General features: G+C 34.7%; 1 protein-coding gene across 1 annotated transcript in view; it reads left to right on the top strand.

The window, feature by feature from the left end:
- LOC136026030 (unconventional myosin-XVIIIa-like) overlaps positions 1–21,777 on the top strand; it is a 381,572-nt gene that overhangs the window by 11,852 nt on the left and 347,943 nt on the right. Inside the window, exons 2-3 of the mRNA XM_065702187.1 lie at positions 7,025–8,085; positions 13,270–13,389. Coding sequence (XP_065558259.1) covers positions 7,039–8,085; positions 13,270–13,389 — 1,167 coding nt within the window. The 5' untranslated portion in view covers positions 7,025–7,038. The remainder of the gene's footprint in view (positions 1–7,024; positions 8,086–13,269; positions 13,390–21,777) is intronic.

Genomic DNA, 21,777 nt, shown 5'->3' with positions numbered 1-21,777 from the left:
AAAATACCTCAGTTTTTCTAATTTTTCAGAATTAACCCCCCCCCAACTACCCCAAAGAGAGCGAATCCGTTCCGGTTATGTCAATCATGTATCTAGGACTTGTGCTTATTTTTCCCACCAAGTTTTATCCCGATCCCTCCACTCTAAGTGTTTTCCAAGTTTTAGTTTTCCTCGTCCCCCCCCCCCCATGTCACCAGATCCGGTCAGGATTTAAAATAAGAGCTCTGAGACACGATATCCTTCTAAATATCAGATTTCATTGAGATCCGATAACCCGTTCATAAGTTAAAAATACCTCATTTTTTCTAATTAATACCAAGTGCCATAAAAAGGGAACTAAAGGTTTCAATTTCAAATCGACCATCCCTCCCATGAAAACCTTACATGTTATCAATGGGCAAGTGCCATAGCTTGCAGCCGTTGCCCCAAGGGCTGTGAGGAAATTTGTCAACCCTAAAGCTGGGGTATGGTTATTTTCTTTTTCAACTCTTTTCAGTCTTTGCAATAACAAAACATATGTATCTATACTATTGTTTCCTACTTACCCCCCCCCTGTTTCAGCCTCAGACCATCCAGTGGTAACATTGTTTAAGGTTTTTTTGAGAAGTATTCTCCTCCCCCTTGATGCATCTCTATGCCATTGCTAGAGAAGCATGTTTTATTGCTCAATTTCATTGCTAATACGGATTTCGGAGCTCAGTCCCTCCTCCTGTTCTGATAAGAAATCCGAGGTTTTGAAGTGTGAAACTTTTGACTAAACATTAGCTATATAAATATATGATAGTTGGACATACCTGTTCTACCCTCCTCTCCTTATTGAGGTGTCTCTGTCCTCTCCAAATGTAATTGTGGCTATTCTATTGTCATTTCTCTAAAATTTTTGGCTAATTCTTATGTAATGTTATGGTTATTAGTTTGGAGTTGAACTCAGACAATGAATTTACTAGATTATAATTTGTACAAAGATAAAGAAAAACCACGAGAGGATGAGGTTTGTAGATAATAAATGCAATGTATAGGCATTTTATTGCTAAGAAAGCCACATGTAAGTAATTGACTTTTTTGTTCAGAAGGAGGTTTATAAGTAATAAAAGTGAACTTTTTTCTGTATTTTTTTGCTAAGAAAGTCGGATGGTAATACTCAAGTTTTTTTCCTCCAGAAATTAACATGGCTTTTTGGATTGTCTTTTGCATATTTTTAGCTGTTATTTTATTTATATATGTGAATATCCATTTTGCTTCCTAAACATCAGTTTAGTTCCAATTGTTCTGAGGATCCCAGTAATTGAGATTGAACACGTGATTTGGATGCTGGTGAGGGAAGTTGAGGATGCTTATTATTTTGTCCTGATTAGAAATATTGAAACTGAGGGCAATATTGGAAAGTGCAATATTGAAACTTAAAACCGTCTATTGTAGGTTCTAAGTCTAATCAACACATATCTAATAAGTTAGTACAAATATACTGACTGCCCATATTTCCCTGTATTTTTAGAACTATGTAAAACTAGCACTTAATTGAATATACAAAACGTTATGGATTTTTAAATAATTGAAACAAAAATGCTTTAGGTGGTTTTATGTTGTAGAAAATAAGCTTAGGTTGTATTTTGCTTAGGAACAGCAATAGTGTTTAATGGTTTCAATTCATTAACGAAGGGGACTCACTAAAGGATAACAGCGACTTAAAAGTAAATTTTCACACAGCGACGCTAATACTCAATGAGCTTTTATTTTGAACAAGTTTTAAAAAGTAGCAGTGTAAGAAGAGATACATCTCCTTCTTATAGAAGAGAAGAGATACATACATCTCGTGAGAAGAGATATTTCAGAAGAGATGCATCACCTGGTAAAAAATAAAAAAAAGAAAAATGAAATAAAAATGAAATGAAATGAAAAATATAAAAAATGAAAACAATTCTTTTCCGTTTTGTAGTTGCTCTTTTCTAGAGTTTTGGTTCTTGGTGGTTCGAGCTGCTTACAGTTTATTACCACAAACTGTTTGAACAATCTTCAAACACAGATATCAGATAACATAGGAAGAAATAAAGACCAACTGTTTGTAAAAAAAATAAGTCTGAAAATAATATAAAACTTTTCAAGAAAACAATCGGGAAATAATAACCAAATTTTAACTTTCTGCTATAATTTACGATTTTTTGCGTGAATGGTGTTTTGGTGTCGCTTGTGTTTTAATCAACTATTCCCCGAATTTGTGTATAATTTATAGCTTAATTTTGTCTCATTAAGAGGGGAAGAGAGGAGAGGTTGCAATTTTTATGGCACTTGGTATTAACCAAGTAACATATAGCGATCACAAATTCTGTGGGTCTGTCGGTCCCGGTTTTGCTACTTTAGGCACTTTCAGGTAAGCTAGGACGATGAAATTTGGCAGGCGTATCAGGGACCGGGCCACATTAAATTAGAAATAGTCTTTTTTCGATTTGACCATCTGGGGGGGGGGGGGCGGTTAATTCGAAAAAAAAACATGAAGAATTTTTAACTTACGAACGGGTGATAAGATCTTAATGAAATTTGATGTTTGGAAGGATATCGTGTCTCAGAGGTCTTATTCTAAATCCCGACCTGACTGGTGACATTGCGGGGAGTTGGAGGGGGGGACCTAAAATCTTGGAAAACGCTTAGAGTAGAGGGATCGGGATGAAACTTGGTGGGAAAAATAAGCAGAAGTCCTAGATACGTGATTGACATAACCGGAACGGATCTGCTCTATTTGGGGGAGTTGGGGGGTTAATTCTGAAAAGCTAGAAAAAATGAGGTATTTTTAAATTACGGAGGAGTGATCAGATCTTAATGAAATTTCATATTTAGAAGGAGCTCGTAACTCAGATATCTTCCTTTAAATCCCGGCCAGATCTAGAGTCATTAAGGGGGGATTGGGGGGGTTGACATATGGGGGAGCTGGAGGGGACCTAAAATCTTGGAAAACGCTTAAAGTGGAAGGATCGAGATGAAGCTTGGTGGGAAAAATAAGCAGAAGTCCTAGATACGTGATTGACATAACCGGAACGGATCCGTTCTATTTGAGGGAGTTGGGGGGGGGGTTAATTTTGAAAAATTAGAAAAAATAAGGTATTTTTAACTTACGAAGGAGTGATCGTATCTGAATGAAATTTCATATTTAGAAGGAACTCGTAACTCAGATCTTTCATTTTAAATCCCGACCAGATCCAGTGTCATTGGGGGGGGGACCGGAAATCTTGGAAGACACTTAAAGCGGAGAGATTAGGATGAAACTTGGTGGGAGGAATAAAAACATGTCCAAGATACGTGACTGACATAACCAGACTGGATCCGCCTTCTTTGGAGTGGGGGGGGGGATAATTCGGAAAAATTAGAAAAAATGAGGTATTTATAACTCACGAGTGGGTGATCAGATCTTAATTAATTTTGATATTTAGAAGGACCTCGTGACTCAGAGCTTTGATTTTGAATCCCGACCGGCATTAAGTCTCCGATTCCTTTTAAATCAATCTATTGATTCTTAGAATTTTGCTAGAGCTCATACCATATGAGCTCTTGGCTCGTCCGGCCTCGTCACAAGTGCCATATGAGCTCTTAGCTCTTGTTATGATAAGAGATTATATTTATGAAAAGTTTTGAATGACAAATCCAATTCTCCCACAATTTTTTTTTTAACTCTATTGTTTTTATCACAGGATTAGTCTTTATGCACGGTTAGTATTGCTCAAGCATTAGAAGTTGTGAAGGTGGGCCTAGGTATTTAAAAAAATATCAATGCCCTAATTTGAGCAGAATATCTATTCTGTAAAACTTTCTTTCACTTACCTCTTACCTAACAACTTTCAACCTCGTATACAATAAACTCCAGCATTTGTAACCGATAATCGAAAAACCAGCGAGACTGGCTAATGGGCCGTTTATATTTTTTACACCTGTGCTTCGTTCTTTGACAGCTATTAAATAAAAAAAAACAAGTTAAAGTTTAACTTAGTTTAACTTTAACTCTTTAAGCTAAAGTTTGGCTCTTTCTCTTAACTCTACTTTTTGAAACAGTAAAAAACTCTAGCGTAAACAGCGGGGCGTTGATGAGAAAGCAGCCCCTTTCATATACGAAATAATTTCTGTTCGTTAAGTTTTAATGTCGCTCCTTACTTTCCGTTAAAAAAAACTTGTTTTTTTTATTTAATTTCTGAACGTTTTTGAATCAATGCATGTTTTGATTTTGGCTCTCCACAGATGAATAATTAAAAAAAAATTTGCATATTTAGTTTTTTGGCTAAATGGCTTTCTCATAGTTTTGATCGAATAATTTGAGAAAAAAGGAGTGGGGGAGGGGGCCTAGTTGCCCTCCGATTTTTTGGTTACTTAAAAAGGCAACTAGAACTTTTAATTTTTTACGAATGTTTTTATTAGTAAAAGATATGCGTAACTTACAAATTAGCTTACGTAACGAAAGCTTAAAAATTTCCCAATTTCTTAAGAATGACCCCTGAATCACAAAAGCCGTAGAATAAATAGTTGAAATTACAAAAAATCATTTAGCGTAAAGAGTGAGATATTAGGAGGAGATGAGCCCATCATATGCGCAATAATTTCCGTTTTAAGTTTTAATGCTTCTCCTTACTTTCAGTTGAAAAAACTTTTTCATATTAATTTTTTCATTGCTTTTTTTAAATAATGCTAGACAATCCTGCGCTCCCTTCATGACAATTTTCTTCTCCCATGACAAATTCCTCCAAGGGAAGTTCTCCTAATATATCCCCCTCTTATCAACTCCCCCACAACCTAAAAATCCTCCTGAAAACGTCTGTACACTTCCAAATAACCATTACTATATGTAAGCACTGGTCAAAGTTTGTAACTTGTGGCCCCTCCCACGGGGACTGTGGGGGAGTAAGCCGTCTCCAAAGGCATGGTTATAAGGTTTTTTGACTACGTTGAATAAAATGGCTATCTCAGAATTTTGATTTGGTGACTTTGGGAAAATAATTAGCGTGAGAGGGGGCCTAGGTGCCCTCCAGTTTTTTGATCACTTAAAAAGGGCACTAGAACTTTTCATTTCCTTTAGAATGAGCCCTCTCGCAAGGCTCTAGGACCACTGGGTTGATACGATCACCCATGGAAAAAAAAAACAAACAAATAAACACGCATCCATGATCTGGCTTCTGACAAAAAATACAAAATTCCACATTTTTGTAGATAGGAGCTTGAAACTTCTACTATAGGATTCCCTGATACGCTGAATCTGATGGTGTGATTTTCGTTAAGATTCTATGACTTAGGGGCTGTTCCCCTTATTTTCTAAAATAAGGCAAATTGTCTAAGGCTCGTAACTTTGGATGAGTAAGACTAAACATGATTAAAGTTATATATTTAAAATCAGCATTAAAATGCGATTCTTTTGATGTAGCTATTGATATCAAAATTCCATTTTTTAGAGTTTTGGTCACTATTGAGCCGGGTCCCTCCTTACTACAGTTCGTTAATACGAACTGTTTGATTAAATAGCAGTGTTAATTCTGATGGCTTTGTTTTGGAATGTCCCTTTGATCCAATTCTTGTAGAACCTTTGTTTTGGAATATCTAAGACAGTTTCTCACCGCTCTGTGAATAAAACTGCTTTACTTTCCTATTCTTGAATGAAAATGTGAACTCTGAGTAGGGTAGTGGAGTATTGGAGCGACCAATCGGCTGCTTTCACCATGTAAAAGTTAGACGCCGAATGCTTATCCTCCTTTATTTCTGAAACTTTAAAAAAACTTGGTGTAGATTTGATGTCGTGTATTGTTATTGCGTTATGACTGTTATGGGTGGGGAAATTCATAGAGTTCAAGCAAAGTTTAGGGAGAAGGTGCCTTGTTTTAGTTTATGTACATTTTCGCACCCACAATTAGTCTGGGTTTTGACTGACTGCCTAAGAGACAACAGTGAACTTTTGAAGTTTTTTCTGTGTCATATATAGGCTTTACTTGTTTATTATCTTTCGGTAACGCTCGGCATAATCTATTTTTGGAATCCGAGTGTATTAGCAGGCAAAAAGCCACGGAGCTTGAGAGGACCGTCTAGGCTCGCTGGTTTTACATAGTTCACTCTATTTCCAAGATAAAGACCACATTTGAATATATTGTTACATGGCTATCTAAAGTCTAATAGTTCCTACGGCAAGGCAGCATTTGAATCAAAAGGACTACTAGACAAAACCAAATCAACCCCTTTGTCTCAACTTTGCATTTATATTGTAAAAGTGTTAGTCATAGTAATCGTTTTTCATAGCAGGTTCAGTGAGAAAATTTTCTGATTTATAACGAACTTGCACTGACTTCTGGGACACAGAGACACTTCTTTTAAATTAATCTATTGATTCTTAGAATTTCGCTTGAGCTCAAGCCATATAAGTTCTTGGCTCTTGGCTCATCCGACCTCGTCACAAGTGCCATTTGAGCTCTTAGCTCTTGTTTTTATTCGGTTCTATACATAAAATGAGTCTTCTACCTGTTGACCATGTCTTGTGAGCAGGAAAGGGAATGACTAGTCAAAATAATTCCAAATTGAAGGACAAATAGTGTCAATTCTAATCTCACTAAAGGACAAAGACGAACGGGGGCAAATTATGAACTGTCCTTTGAAATAAAGGATGGTTGGCAAACAAGGAATGTAACACACTCATACGTTTTAACAAATGAGCTGCTAAGCCTCAAAGGCGTCCAGGACCAGCACTTATCTTGTTCCAGCCGTAAAGGCAGGTTTGTAAACCGTTGGGTAGCTGACTTGAGCCAGCTACAACACTTGTTATGCTAACGTGAATGCTGTTATGTTGTTGGGTGAGTGGGTTGTTATCTCTATTTACCTTTAACCTCCCTTAATCAGGTCCATAGCATGTTAAAAAGAATTAGGAATCTGCAACATGTCATGCTTAGTTTCACTGGAAAAAAAATGAAGATTTTAAGTTTTATAATTAATTTGTTTCTGAGATGAAATTTAGTAACGTAAAATTTTAAAATGTAGTAATATCGTGAAATTAAGTGTTTTTTTTTTCTAGGCTGGAGATCTATAATGTTCAGTTTTATGAAAAAAGAAAAGAGTTCTGAAGACAAAAGGAAAAAAGAAAAGAAACAGAGTAAAGAGAAAAAAGATAGCAAGGAAAGATTAACAGCTGAAGAGTTGGGTAGGTTGGATGAAGTCAGGCGAAGCTTAAAGCTACTGCCTAGAAAAAAGGAAAAACTTCCAAGTGGAATTACAGCAGATTATACTACAAACTGGAACATAAATCGAGACGATTCTGACTTGGAAGAGAAACAGTCAAGTGCATCAAATAGTGAAAGCAGTTTAAACTCTTTATCCAGACTACCAGGTCGAGGCATCCTTAAAGTCAGATCATCACAAGTTGAAGACATCACTTTAGCACACTTAGACGATGATAATAAACTTCTAGAAAATACTAAAAAGAATGAACTAGTACTATATGAAAACGTTTCATTGCAATCCCCAACTACTAGTATTGCAAGTGATAATGTTCCTGTTTCTATCACACCACAGCTTGATTATTCGTTAGATTATGAACTTGTGTACAATGCCTTACGTATCAAAACTAATGGCAGTGCTCGGTCACCAGAATTGAAATCACCAGTTGAAGGTCACCCATTTATTGAGAAAGTACCAGACCTACCCCCTAGACTACCTCCAAAAGCTCCTCCGCCATTAAAAGCAAAAACTAGATTGTTATCACCTGGGACTTGCAGACCAGGTGAATATTTAGGTTCAATCCCTAGTGGAAAGTACTTCCGTTACCCTGAATATGATGGATTGCTGAAAATACAAGAAGTGACAATCCTGCCATTACCAAAACCACGAACTTTGTCGATTACAAGAACATCAGCGGGTGATTTTGGTTTTTCCTTACGTCGTGCTGTGATACAAGAGAAAAATAATGGTGCTTTAGAAAGAAAGAATATCGTTTTTGCTGAACCTTTACCCAGTTGCCCAACTGGACTCCTTCCTGGTGATAGACTTTTAGAAATAGATGGAACTGATGTCAGGGATAAAAATCGGGAATATATTATTGAAGTTATTCGTAAATCTCCAGGGCCTTTGATTCTCAAAGTAAGAATTTTTGTACTTAACTTAATTTTGATTTCCAGTTGAAATTTTAGTTTAAGCTGTAAGTTTGAATTCAAAACCTATATTTGCTAACGCGGCAGGATGAGATTTTCTGAAACTGTTTCGTAGGGTTCCCCTACCAAAACGGAGGAAATTTGAATAGTAGGCTCTGAAAATTTAGTTGTTTTTCAAAATATCCCTTACAACGGGGTCTGCTCTCTATGTGCCAGTTTGACTGACTTTCTTGTCAGGCCCGTCCCGAAGGCCTGAGCTTCTCTCTAAACGGTGGCCACAGACACGGAAAAACTTATTTTTATCCCCTATACCCATACCCTTAATCTTCATTTGAACCATCATTGCGCTTTGGGTCCGTTCATGATTTATATTTACCTCCGTCATTCCATTCCTCGGTAATGTTCCTCAATCATATGCTCAATGGCCAACAAGAAGTTGAGAAACACCGAGAGTTGTGGGGTGGCTTAACTTGGCTGTATTGGGCATCCTTGCGCGGACATGAGGGTGGTCTTGGCCCTGAGGGACAATGCTGGCCCAGAGATGAAAGTGACCGGGACAGCGATATCTCTGCCCTCTGTGCCTTGTTTCTCTCCGATGCCCTCCACCGTTTCTGGTTCCAAGCTATCCTGGTTCTGATCTATCCCTCCGCTTATTCTGGATCCGAGCTTTCGATCATCTCCGTCACCCTCTGTCATCCGTGGCTACGGGTTTACGATTTCACCCGACAGACTCAGGCTCGAATATCAGTTCCAGATCACATATATCCAGAGACCAGAACGCCTTCCCCCTGAGTTCCCACTTTAAGCCAAGTACCCTTAAGGGCACCACAGGATGGTGGCCACGTCTGCCCTCAGTCAGAAGCCTATTTTGATTCTCGTTTACTTTTTTTCAAAATATGCGTTTCTGACAAACATTTTTGAAATAATAAAACAAGCAGAATATGAAAGTATACCGTAGGTTCTTTTTTATTTGTTATATGAAAATTGAGCTTGCTAAAAATTATTCACCAACCAGGAGTGCCTTAATCTACAATTATAGTTCTGATCAGGTTGTACAAATTTAAGAATAAATTGGTCATCCTTTTTTATTGCATGGATTTTTTCCCCCTAAAAATTGAGGTCATTTTTACATTTTCTCAAAGGCACTAAATCTTTTTTTTGATTTTTGAGGTTCATGCTTTTGGTATTTAATGTTTTTTTGCTAAGAACATTTTTGGGGTTGCAATAGATGACAAACAGTTTCAATGCATGGAATACAAATGATGTGATTGAGCCAGTGGTGTTTCTGGCCTCTCTTGCATCCGGGGCAAATTCTTGATTAGTTGCCCATCCCCCCTTGTCTCCCACAAAATTTTAAGGCAAATTTTAGCAAAATATTTATTTTTTAACAAAATTATTTTCAATTTATTAATTAATTAATAATTTACTTTTTAATAATTTTTTTTTATTACTTAATTCATCTAATTTTTATTGATTATTTTGATTTAATTATTTTAAGTATTACTATTTAGTTATTTGTTATTTTTCGAATTATTTTTGTGACGATTATAACCGTTAGATTATTTGTTAGAAATTTTGCACCCATAAAAATTCTACGCCTAGGACAAGTGCCCCCTCTCTCCTCTGCCCTCAAAATCACCTTTGCATTGAGCTTTCAAGAAGTTTTTGACTGGGAGACTCATAAAAACATTCATTTTTATGAGTTTTTTGTCTATTGGCTCCATTTTCTTCTGCTTTAAGAGAGACCTGTTTTGATTGACACTAAACGTGTTTCGTTAGGACACACACTGTCATTTTACAGATTTGATTTTTTTTTTTCAAAAACTATTCAGGTAAAAAAAGCAGAAAAACTTTATTTCCACTTTCCTATAATATTATGAAAATGGTAGATGCAGCGCCTTCGTTTCGAGAATTGCAAAATGCTTTACTTGTGCACATTCCTGTACACGGGAGATGGTAAGGGAAATTCTTTTTCACTTCCTTTTCTGGACATCCTATCAATTGCAAATACAAATTCTTACTTCTTTCCAGCGCAACGTCACTGTAAGTGCCTTAAAAGTTCAATTTTTTTTCGCTAAACCCTTTTGAATTTTTAAGTTTTTTCTATCCTTTTCTCACAAAGTCCACTATTTTCTTTTTGTTTTTTTACATCAACAGTGGAAATTCAAACCAGATTTCAAGAGACGTCCACAGTAATATTAAAAGTCGGGTTAGGTTTGCAAGAAGTGTAAGATTTTAATTGTTTTAGTTGTTACTTTGAACTGGGCAATTATTGAATTTTTTTATTTGGTTTACCGAATTTATCCTTCCAACACAGTCAGCTAATTGCCCTTTTCCATCTTCTGGTTTATCTGTGGTTAAAAAAAAAGTTTTTCAAGTTGTTCAGAAGTTTTGAAGCAAATGTTATATATATATATATATATATATATATATATATATATATATATATATATATATATATATATATATATATATATATATATATATATATATATATATATATATATATATATATATATATATATATATATATATATATATATATATATATATATATATATATATATATATATATTTATTTAATTTTTCTTGTATTCTAGCATAAGTTAATAAGTTAAAATAACTCAAAATCGCGGTTGATTTTTTTTTACATGGATATCTCTATTGCCGAAGTAAACAACAAAAAATCCTAGGTTGAGGTCACAAGACCAGCTGCATCTGAACTTGAAAAGAATAATCATGGTTCTTCTTTAAATTGAAGCTGTTTTTATTTTCGAAGAAACACCTTTATTTTCACTAACACCCCTATTTTTTAAACATCAGTCCTGAACCTTACTTGTCAATTTTTTTGGCATCAGTTTAAGGGATATAGTATTTTTTTTTTTTTTTCGCCACGACATCGCTTACTGACAAGTAGTTGGTGACTGATGAAAATTTAAAATTTATCCTTACAAAAAACTCCTTCTTGAGAAAAAAGCCATTTTCTTTGCTTATTCCTGTTACTTCAGTGAGAGAAGAACATATCTGGTAAGATATCCTCTCATCCCCCTAATTGATCTGCGATAATGCTTACATTGAGAAAAACACTCTGCTCCTGTAACCAGACATTGTAACCCTCATGATAACAGGTTATAACATAACCTGTAACCCTCATGACATAGGTCATGAGGGAGGAGCGGGTTGAAGAGGTTGAGGTGGATGGAGTTGTATTTTGACGGTGGTTTTTACCCTGGGGATGTTTGAGAGAAGGTAATTGTTACCTTTTGATTGTGTACATAAAAAACGCCCCTATACTCAAATGATTGAAAATAAAAAACTGTTCTGTAAAAGAACTGTGCGAAATGCAGCTTCATTTTGTTATGAAGCCTCAATGGAGTTCTATTTTTGGTACTTTTAAAAATATCTGCAGTGGTGAGCAATGGAGGTTTGGGCCTGGTACCCCTGAAATGTCTAGATTTTACAAATTTTTCCGACGACTTCCTAAATATTTTGTATATTTTATTTGAAGCCCCTGTGGAGCTTTGTTTCGTTATACTTTTTGAAACATACGCAGTGGGGAGGGGGTCGACATTATCCCTTAAGATTCTCAAGATCATAAAATTTCTATGACTATTTCCTAAATATTTCATGTAATTTGGTTGATCCTGGGTGTTTTTATAGCTCTATTTACCTTGAGATCCTCCCCTTTGAGCATAACTCCAGCGAATGTCCTGTTTCTGCTTTTACAAAATGACTTGTCCCCCCTCATGGACTTGGTCACCACTATTTTAGTGTTGCTTCTTTTCTATTATTTTATTTAACACACTAATGATTGTTTGTAGGGATTTCCTGAGTTGCCTAAATGTGCAATCTATTTTTCGGATTATCCTAGTTAGTTGGCAAAACTTTTACATGTTCAATGATTGTTTGTGCCAGTGAAAGGCGTTTACTACTCAATTATGTTAAGATAGATGGCGTGTGTAGTCTTCTTGGCCTCTGGAAATCCAAAAGGTGTTGGCTTACAAGATATAGATTTTAAGGAGGAACAAAACCGGAAAACTAATTTTTAAGTCTTTTGTCTAATAATTGTAACCTGTTGTTTGGAGAAGAAAATGTTTTGTCTGTCTGTCAAGTCACAGCAAGAACAGTTTTGGTAGCAAAAGTTTCACTTCCAATAATTTATAAAAGCAAGAAAAGAGACAAAACGCAAAAAAGAAAAAATAACTAGAAAGTTCTAAATCTCAGGGCCGAAGTTCAGAAAGCTAGAAAGTTCTCAGGGCTAGAAAGTTCAGGGCCGAATGAGACAGGGAAAATATTCAACCACCAGGTGTTAATGCATCACGTGGACGCATTTTTTGGCAGAAAGAATAGCTTTTTGTCCCCATTTTTCGTTTGAGGGAATTTGTGGGTTAAGTTCATTTAGTTTTTTAAGACCGGATAATTTCAGTTGAACAAACTGTCATATTACTAAATAGGCTTTTAGGTCTTAAGTTACTGTACTTGATCTGAAGATATCAGCAAATAAAAACAAGGAAAAAGGAATACACTGTGGGCACAAACATGAACGCTACACGAAGTACAAATAGTATATTTTCAGGGAAAATTGAGTACCCAGTTACCGTTCGTAGAAATTTAGGAATAATATAAACACTTGGCTAGACATGTACTCGGTTGAAGCACAGTCACCTTTTTAGGTACCTTTTCATTTTTTCTCGAGATAGTGGAACCAACAGCACATAATAATTCGAATAGTTCGATTTTAACTACTTTGTACAATTTTCTTCAGTGGCTCCTAAATAAGCCAAAAATGAAAAAAAAAAAAACAAATACATTAAATTCAAATGCAATGATGTTCAATCTCGAGCTGATTCTCGCTTGTGGTTATTTTTGAGGGTGCAATCAAAATATTGGAATGTCTCTTACTCCTGTGATTTGGGGGGGTTGTCGTAATTTTCTTGATTTAACTCCTTGTCTTTGCTTGTCTCTATATCTTTTCTATGTCTCCTTGGCTTTTCCTCGTTTCGTCTCCTTGTCTATTCCATGTTTTTTTTCTTCTTTGCTGCTGTGTAATGTAATTTAATCGTTGAGGTAAAGAAAAAGTAATGCCATCTAACTTGATATTTTTTTGATATCCTTGTTTAATTACCTTTTAACATTCTAGAATGATGACACATAAACTTTAAGTCATTTTCAGGTCCAACCTATTCCTGAATTGGTCGAATTATCCGTTCGACCAGGGCTTTCTGGACTAGAAGACACTCAAGACTTGGCAAGAACCGGGACTCTGAAACGATCCGGGTCATTAAGGTACAAAGTTAAGGTAAGAACAACATATACCTAGTAAAATGGTGCTAAGAAATTAGCTTTTGGGTGAGATGGGATTTTCCATTCGGCTTCAAAGTGAGTCTCTCACGTAGGAGCCAAGCTTCATACATTTTCCTTAGAAGAATTTGTTGCCTGTTCATTTGTCTCAAACAGGAGTTTGCTTCAAGACAAAGAAAATTACAGGTGCCCACTTGGGCCCGACCGGCATATCGGCCAGCTGATATTATTGGGTCTTTTGGGGGTCAGTGTCATTATCTGATTTCAGAAAAAATGTCGGATATAGGCCGATACTTTTTTATTCGCAATATATTCAGAAGATGGTGTCATGTTTTCTCTGGTAATTTTTGCATGTCCAGTCCTTGACGGTGGAGCCACCAGCTAAGTCTGGCCATGGTGGAGAGAGCAGCAGAGGTGAGTCAAATGAAGTCGAAGTATTTTTGTTGTCAATAGTGGACATGGTTCACTATCCCAGTCAAAGGAAGGGAGATGGCAAGATTTCCTTTTCAAGGAAAAGGATATTTTCGTATGTTCAAGGAAAATACGAAAAACGTATTTTTTTATGCCACAATGCTTTAATTTTCCTGGAGTTTGGGGAGCCATGAAAAATCCATAGGGAGAGGACAAATTCTCTCACCATATAGTGTTCAGTTGGGATGAAAGCTTGTTTGGATTTGATCATGACTTTTTGCTTTGAATTTTGTTGGATACTGAATGTTCACTTTATTTGTTCTTACGTCATAACTTTTCTACTTAATCTCTTGACTTATAAGCACATTTTGGCATCAACATATTTGACAACCTTTAGCAATTCTAAAATTGCGGTAAAGGTACGTTTTTGGTCCAGGTTTTTAGGTCTTGACGATTGGCAAGCTCATTTGGCTATCATCTATGGATTGGAGGCTTTCTGCGTTACTACGATCAATTTTCCATTTGATAAGGCTTGTTTACTCTTTTCTTGAAGTGTGTATATTTAATAGTAATAATAGTATTTATAATACAATAGTTATAATAATATAATAATATAATAATAGTATAATAATATAATAGTATTTAATAGTAAATGAAATCAAATGATCAATTCTAAAAAAACAACAATAGTAACTATGTGGCTATATTACTATTGTTACATTTGAAACAGTGCTATGTAATTAAATATACGCAGCCGAACGCGATTTTAGTAGTCGGCGTTCTCATGTCATAAATCAGATATTATCCACGAAGCAATTAATTCGTTCTGTCTCTTTCATTGTACCATAGCTGTAAGTTGAAAAGCCGCGTCATTGTGATGGAGTATATGGGAATTTTGTTTTATGAAAGCTGAGGTCAGAAGAGCAAGTGCTTGAAAAGTTGGTTTATCATTGTAGTCAACACTAAGTGGCGTATCTGATAGTTTTTTTTTTAGGAAATGAGTTATACTGCGAAAATATTTTGCATATCTGTAAAAGTATTTGACACAGTTTTGCATAGAGGGTTTGAGTGCTCTTAATTCCGGCTTAAATAAACTCTTCATTGTGAATTTAAAAAAAAGGTCAGTTTTTATTTCTTGGTCACGGTTGCTTATCAAGGCGGTACTCGAGATATTGAAAAAATCGTACTATTTGGGGTCAAGCCAGTTTGGTGGGAGGTCAAATCGGGTAATTTTTTCGCCATTACATAACCGAAAAGTATTGATTTTGAGATAATCATTTAAATTGTTGGGCTTAGAGTCGAGAGCGAGCATATATCTCCTCACGTCCTCTTGTGCTGATTTGCTATTGATGACTTGAGTTTTTGGTGACCATTTCAGGTTTTTTTCTTTCTTTTTAAGTTCTTTATGAACTTCACATCTTGAGAAGGCCAAGAACCCCTCTTGTGGGCTTGTGGACAACAAAGACATGGGTGGATTTTAATTTATTTAAAATCCTTATTTAAAATTTATGCAATATTCTTTTTCCACTATGAATTGTTAATTAACGATTAGAATTGTCCGATTTGAAATTCATATACTTGGTGAACACGTCATATGGATATTAGTATAACAAATTTTGACATTTTGATTGATTGGTTACATTATTTGTATGGAATTCTTCTTCTATGTATTCATTTTCAATTAATAAAGAAGGTTGATATAATTAGAATGGTAATTAATTTTGTGCGATACCATATATAATATTAGTAGAAAAGAAGAGGCACGGGCTCAAGGGTCAAGGCTTAAGGGCTGGATAGTGCAATAGTTTTCATACTGAAAGTGGTTGACGTCCATCAACCTTAAATCAAATAAACTATTCGAGATGTTATTTCGAAGAAAAGTAAAGAGTAATACTAAATCTTAAAAAGAGCAGAAACAGTCACATATTAAGTCAAACTATAAATGGAAAGAATTTATTATAAATTAGAAAGTTCAACCTCAACCAAATAAAATAATAGTAAATTAACCTCAAAACAAACGGGACTAGTTAATAGTTAGGCTGGTGACCTCTTCAAACCTACGGGAAACCATAGGTATTTTAAACAGTATATTTCTTTTCTTATAGCATTTTAAAAGGTGAAAATACTTATCAAGTTTCTAGAAAAAAATAAACAAATCCCTGAAACGAATAAGTCTGTGACAATCAATTTGATTTACCTTAAGAATTACCGAACTTCAACAAGAGATAGGACTTTTTAAAAAGTAAGGTGTAGTTTTTTTTTTATAAAATCATTTTAGTGTTCAGCAAATCACAAATGATAAACAAGCCTTTAAAGGGTTTGGAGGGGGCAGGCTGTTCAAATTGACATAATTTTATTACATGTTAATTTTAGACAAATTCTTAAAAGTCTTCCAAACTTTTTTTTTGTTGAAGGGGTAAAATACTGATCGGAATTTACGATTTTGTATGAAATGTGATTATAAAATAAGAATTTCTGATCACTTATAGTTTTGCAATAAAATTTTAAGTCAACCTTTAGGAAATTCTAGGTATATTACGGTTTCATTTTATCCTTAGAAAAATTCCTTTCTGAAACCACATTGTTATTTGCCGTTAAAAATAAAACATAAACGAAAAATATCATGTTTAGGGGCTACGTAACACACCCTTAGCGTTTAATGGTCAGCTGTGAAAATTACAACAAAGAATTATGGAAAGGGGGGGGGGCAGAGCGCATTATATTAAATACTTAACCTAAGCTAACCTAACTTAACCAAAATACCAACTAAATATTTAACAAAAATATAGCTACCATGTATTTTTCCACCGAGCCGAAGCTAATTGTCTGTTATTAACAACGTGAAAACGGGTAATGTTTCGTGTTCGTAATACAAGTTCTCGAGTGGGTTTCTTGTATAATACATAAGTACCAACATTTTAAGTACTATAAAAGCAAGAATCCACGAAGCTGAATTTTACAATGTTTTATATAAAGAAAGCACGGATGCATCAAATACCTCACAAATACTCCACAAGTATTTAAGAATAACATTACACATTGGATGAGGCTTAATGTTTTTGGGCTAAGTATTTATTCTAAATTTGCGTATTTTAAAAGATTGATTCCCAGGGAACATTGATTGAGTTGCATGAAGTAGAGATTAAAGTTAGTTTTAAGCAGGGACAGCGGGATAATAGCCCTTCATGAACTGATACAGGATACATAATCATTTCGAAGAGTTAACAACTTCAGTGTTTATGAATACACTAAAAAGAAGAAGCAAGGTACTTCATAAGTGTTAATCAGCTGTTAGACGGAATCCATCTTTGGTGGTACAGGTCTTTCAATTTTTATTATTACGGGGGGGGGGGTGGACCTGTAAGGAAAAATCGTATTGCGTGTTGATACTCAGGGGTGGTTAAAGATTCTTGAAAGTACCCTTTATTAATTTGCATATTGTAGCATTGGGGGGGGGAGTGCAGGGTCAGTAGCCGCTCTCCTGGGCAACAAGGAGATATTAGAACATGTGTAACAATGAGAAATTTTGTAATTTAAAATTTTGTTTTAAAAAAGATCCTGATATCACTTGTCCATCTCCCCCTAATAAATTTCCCAGTGGAGTTCGTGGGCTTATAATGTGCTTTTAAGGATAAGAGGGTGAGCGATTTTTGTTAAGAAAAGTAGCATGTGATAAAAAACCATAAGAGCATGTCCCTCTTCAGTGGTGAGGGGCTATATCTTTAATGGTATTTGGTCTTCTTTTTATTCTGGTCCAACACATTGGGGGGTTACGAAAGTTTGGTTTCATGCAAGTTGTTGCGCATCAATTATCAGAGGTAACGCTCTAGCGTTGCCTATATAGTAGAGGGTCATAAGGCTTCAGTGTATTTTTTTCCCCTACAGTCACTTCATATGGAAGGAGTGATCATACAAACTTCGGGGAGGGGGTCATTCGATTGGAAATTACAAATTCTAGTGGCTCTTCAGAGTCAAAAGGGATCAGAATATAATTAGCATCCCATGCACTTTAGTTGCCCTCCCCTAGTCATATCCAATCAAAATTTTGATATAGCCATTTCGTTGAAAGTACTTTCAAGGCCAAATAGCTGTGCCTCTAGGGATGACATTACCCCCATAGCCCAGGTCCAAGGGGTTTAACTCATGGTAATTGCCCGGTTTTTTCATATAACGTTTGTTTTTGAAAGGGGAGTATTTTGGATCCTGGTTCTCCAGAGAGGCTTGGGGCATGAAGGCAAAACTTTCCAGAAATATCGAGGGAGGTGTTGAATAAAATCAAAACACACTACGTCAGTGCACTCTGGTTTTCAAAACGGTATGTCAGCAATAATAGCGACGAAGACTAAGCTGCCTTTCCATAACAAACAAACACAAAGTAGAAACAATAGGGAAATTCTTTTCAAGACAGTGGCTATTTCGGCCCTATGTCTAAGGGCCGTCTTCAGCACAACACGAGAAAGAAATATACATATATATATATCATGAAAAGAGAAATCACCAATGCAACTGCACAAACACAAAAAAAAAGAAAAAAAAAAGAGAGAGAGAGACAGAAGGAGAAAAGGAAGACTGTTTTCCTAAATTAGTGATTAATATAGACCAGCACTTGAATGAGGCCTTAACCCTACTCATCCATACAATCACATAGGTCAAACAGCATAGCCATACACAATCAACCATAAAGAATAATCCATGGACAGGCAGTCATGTCGTCAATAAGTATAAGTCGTCATTTACCAAACAATAGAAAAAATAATAAAGACAAATAATTCAGAGGCAACAACCCAACACAAGGGCTCATCAGGAGAATACACTGGCCTATATAGGGTTTCGCCACTTTAAATTCTCTACCCAGCACAGTGTTGTGGCTACCACAGAATTTCCATGGCATCCCCGTGTCAGGTATCACCCCCAAAATACATGCCTATGAAAGAAAAAAAAAACAGCAAATGTAAAACAACCAAGTAACACCAAAACAAGCTTATCCTGTTAATATATCCCTCTTTTTAGCAACAATAGGTAAACTAAATATAATAAATTTTACCAAATCACAAATATTAACACATTGCAAAAAAAACCTGAATGAACTAAACAATTATAGAATTCATCTTTACCATGTGGCTAATTTTTTAAAAAAAATCCGCTCAATTAGAAACCCAATTCAAAATAAATGGCGCTGCAACAACAATTCTCGAACCTCCGAAATTAGTTGAAAATTTCTTTAAGTATTTCTAGATAATTCTTTTGATAATTATTTAAAAGTTCGTTATAATGAAAACTAAATTTTTTAAATTGCCAAGTTAATTTATTTGCAGAAAAACCTCTTGATATCAATTTTTGGCTTAAGATTTTACATTTATTTTTAAAATCAATATAATTACTACAAATCCTTGCATAGCGAAGTAACTGTGAGAAAAACGCTGAATATGTGATATTTGAGTGTATATTACTTTCAGGGAATGGGAAACTAATCACTTCAGAATCAAAATCATCCGTTTTATTATACATTTTAAAACTTAATTTATTATTATCACAAATATTAATATTTAAATCTAAGAAATGATCCTCATTACCAGCGCCATGACTAGGTTCAAGAATAAGCTCTGATGGATATATATTTTTAGAAATATCAATGAAATCCTTACAATCTAAGACCAAAATATCATCTAAATATCTTTTATTATTTGACAAAACATGTTTTAAATTAATTGGAATTATTCTTATCCATCATATATTTATATTCTAGTTGACTTAAAAACAAGTCAGCTATAAATGGGCTGGCATTCCCCCCCATGGGAATTCCCACAATTTGCTTGTACAAATCACCACCAAATCTTATATAAGTATTGTATAAAACAAATTCTAATGACTCAAAAATCATATCCAAGCTGTAACATCTCAAGTTAACTGTAGTATTAAAGCAATTTGTCCATATAGCTTTTTTATTATAAGTGTCTATTTTTAAGAACCTTTTACTAGATAAGAGGAAAGATTTCTTGATAACAGTTTTTAAATTATCAAACACTACATTAAGTGATAAATTAGTATACATTGTCGCAAAATCGAAAGACTCAATTCTTTTAGCTGAAACCATTGTTAAAGAATCTATCACCTGCAGTGAATTATTAACACTCCAATTTGGATTAAAATTCGAAAATTTTTTAATACCAGAACAATAGGTTTTAAGTTTATTTACAATTTCCTTTAAAATTAAAGAGAGGTCAGTAGCAGCAATGCGGGTTGGACATTTAGCTGCTCCAGCAATAAACCGTGGTTTAGGGGTATTCTTATGAAATTTTACAGTCCAATATAGGAAAGGGAACTTTTTATCATTGTCATTTATTTTAATATTAAAAATTTTAAAAAGTATTTCTTCAGTCTTTTCAATTAAATTCTCATCCTCTATATTTACCTTTTCGTAAACATTAGTTGTGCATAACTCCCTTTTTAAGATATCACAATACAGCTTCTGACAAATTATGGCAAAATTATTATTAGCTTTATCCACTGGCACAATTACAAATTCATTCTTTAGATTAGCAATTGCTTGTTTAATCTTCGCATTATAAAATAATGATTTAGTGTTACTATTTTTTAAGTTAGAATATATTTTATTTCTTATTCTACTAATAATTAAATTCTTCCAACTTTGAAAACTCTCTTTATTTTTATTCTCTTTCTTACACCACTTATCAATAAATAAATCAAAATCATTTTCCAAGCCATCAAGAACACTCGATGGTTTCAGATGATGAGAAAGACGGAAATTAGCCCCTTTATTCATTATAATTTGAAGATCATTTTGCTTTATTATTGACAAGTCCCCTGTTATAACATGTTTGTAAGTAGGATTTACAAATGGGCCAAGTTGCTTACAATTACAAACCGGTTTCCAATTTATATCACTATCTAATCTTTTTAGTATTAAATTATAATTAAAAATAATTTGCCCAATAGTTTTTGAAAATTTATAAATTAAAACTGGACTATCATTATAATTCAAATTACTAGGAAGAGCCTGTTTCACATGCCGCTGATTTAAAATCTCTGGTAAATTAATATCTTCAATCTGCTTACAAGTAAAATTAATAGGTAAATATAATCTGTTATCCTTATTACTAATCTTATCGAACTTTTTCTTTTTTGAAATAAATTTCGTTTTAGTTAGAATTGTATCACATATTACTTTAAAAATTGTTTAGTACGTCCATTGTTTTATATAGGATTTATTATTGAGAAAGAGGGAATGTTTGATCCTCGGTATGTTCAAACAGGCTAAGGGTATTAAGGTGAAACTTCAAAGGGGGATGTTAAACTCAATCAGAAGAAACTATGTGCATCCATGCTATCAAAAGGGCGTATCCTAATATACCAAATGGCTGACGTTTTTAAGTTTTAACTTTCATGGCATGTTGAGGAAGATGCTGAAAAATGATCAGAGAACAACCAGCCCGTCTCCCACAGCCTTTATAGGTACTCTTCCCAATCACACGTGATAACAATTTTGAGATAGGTTTTTTTTTCAAAATTATTCTAAATGTCAAATAACTATGCCTCCAAAGATGATATCACCTCCCAAAGGCCCTGGATGAGGGCTGTAAGTTATGTAACTTACCCATTGTTAAAGATAGTTTTTTATTTATATAGAAAAGGGTTGCGCGTTTGATCCTTGGTCTAAAAAAAGCCTTCGTGTATTAAGGTGAAAATTTCACAGAATTTTGAGGGGAATGTTGAGTTTAATTGAAAGACGCTTATGTTTTTTTTTTCAATTGAAAATATGGCCTATCTGTAATATTTCAGAAACGGCTGTTGGTATTCAGTTGAAACTCTCAAGGAATATTGAAAGGGATGTTGAACTAAATCAAAAGATGCAATGTGCATCCAGGGGGTCAAAATAGTGTGTGCCAAATATCAGTAACTGTTAGGGTATTAAGTTTGAATTTTGTGGAAATTTTGAGGGGTGTCGAAT

Source organism: Artemia franciscana, chromosome 4, assembly GCF_032884065.1.
Source record: "Artemia franciscana chromosome 4, ASM3288406v1, whole genome shotgun sequence".
In the NCBI taxonomy this organism is placed as follows: Eukaryota; Metazoa; Arthropoda; class Branchiopoda; order Anostraca; family Artemiidae; genus Artemia; species Artemia franciscana.
Note: the sequence above shows the minus strand (reverse complement) of the source record. Positions and strands in the feature narration are given on the sequence as shown.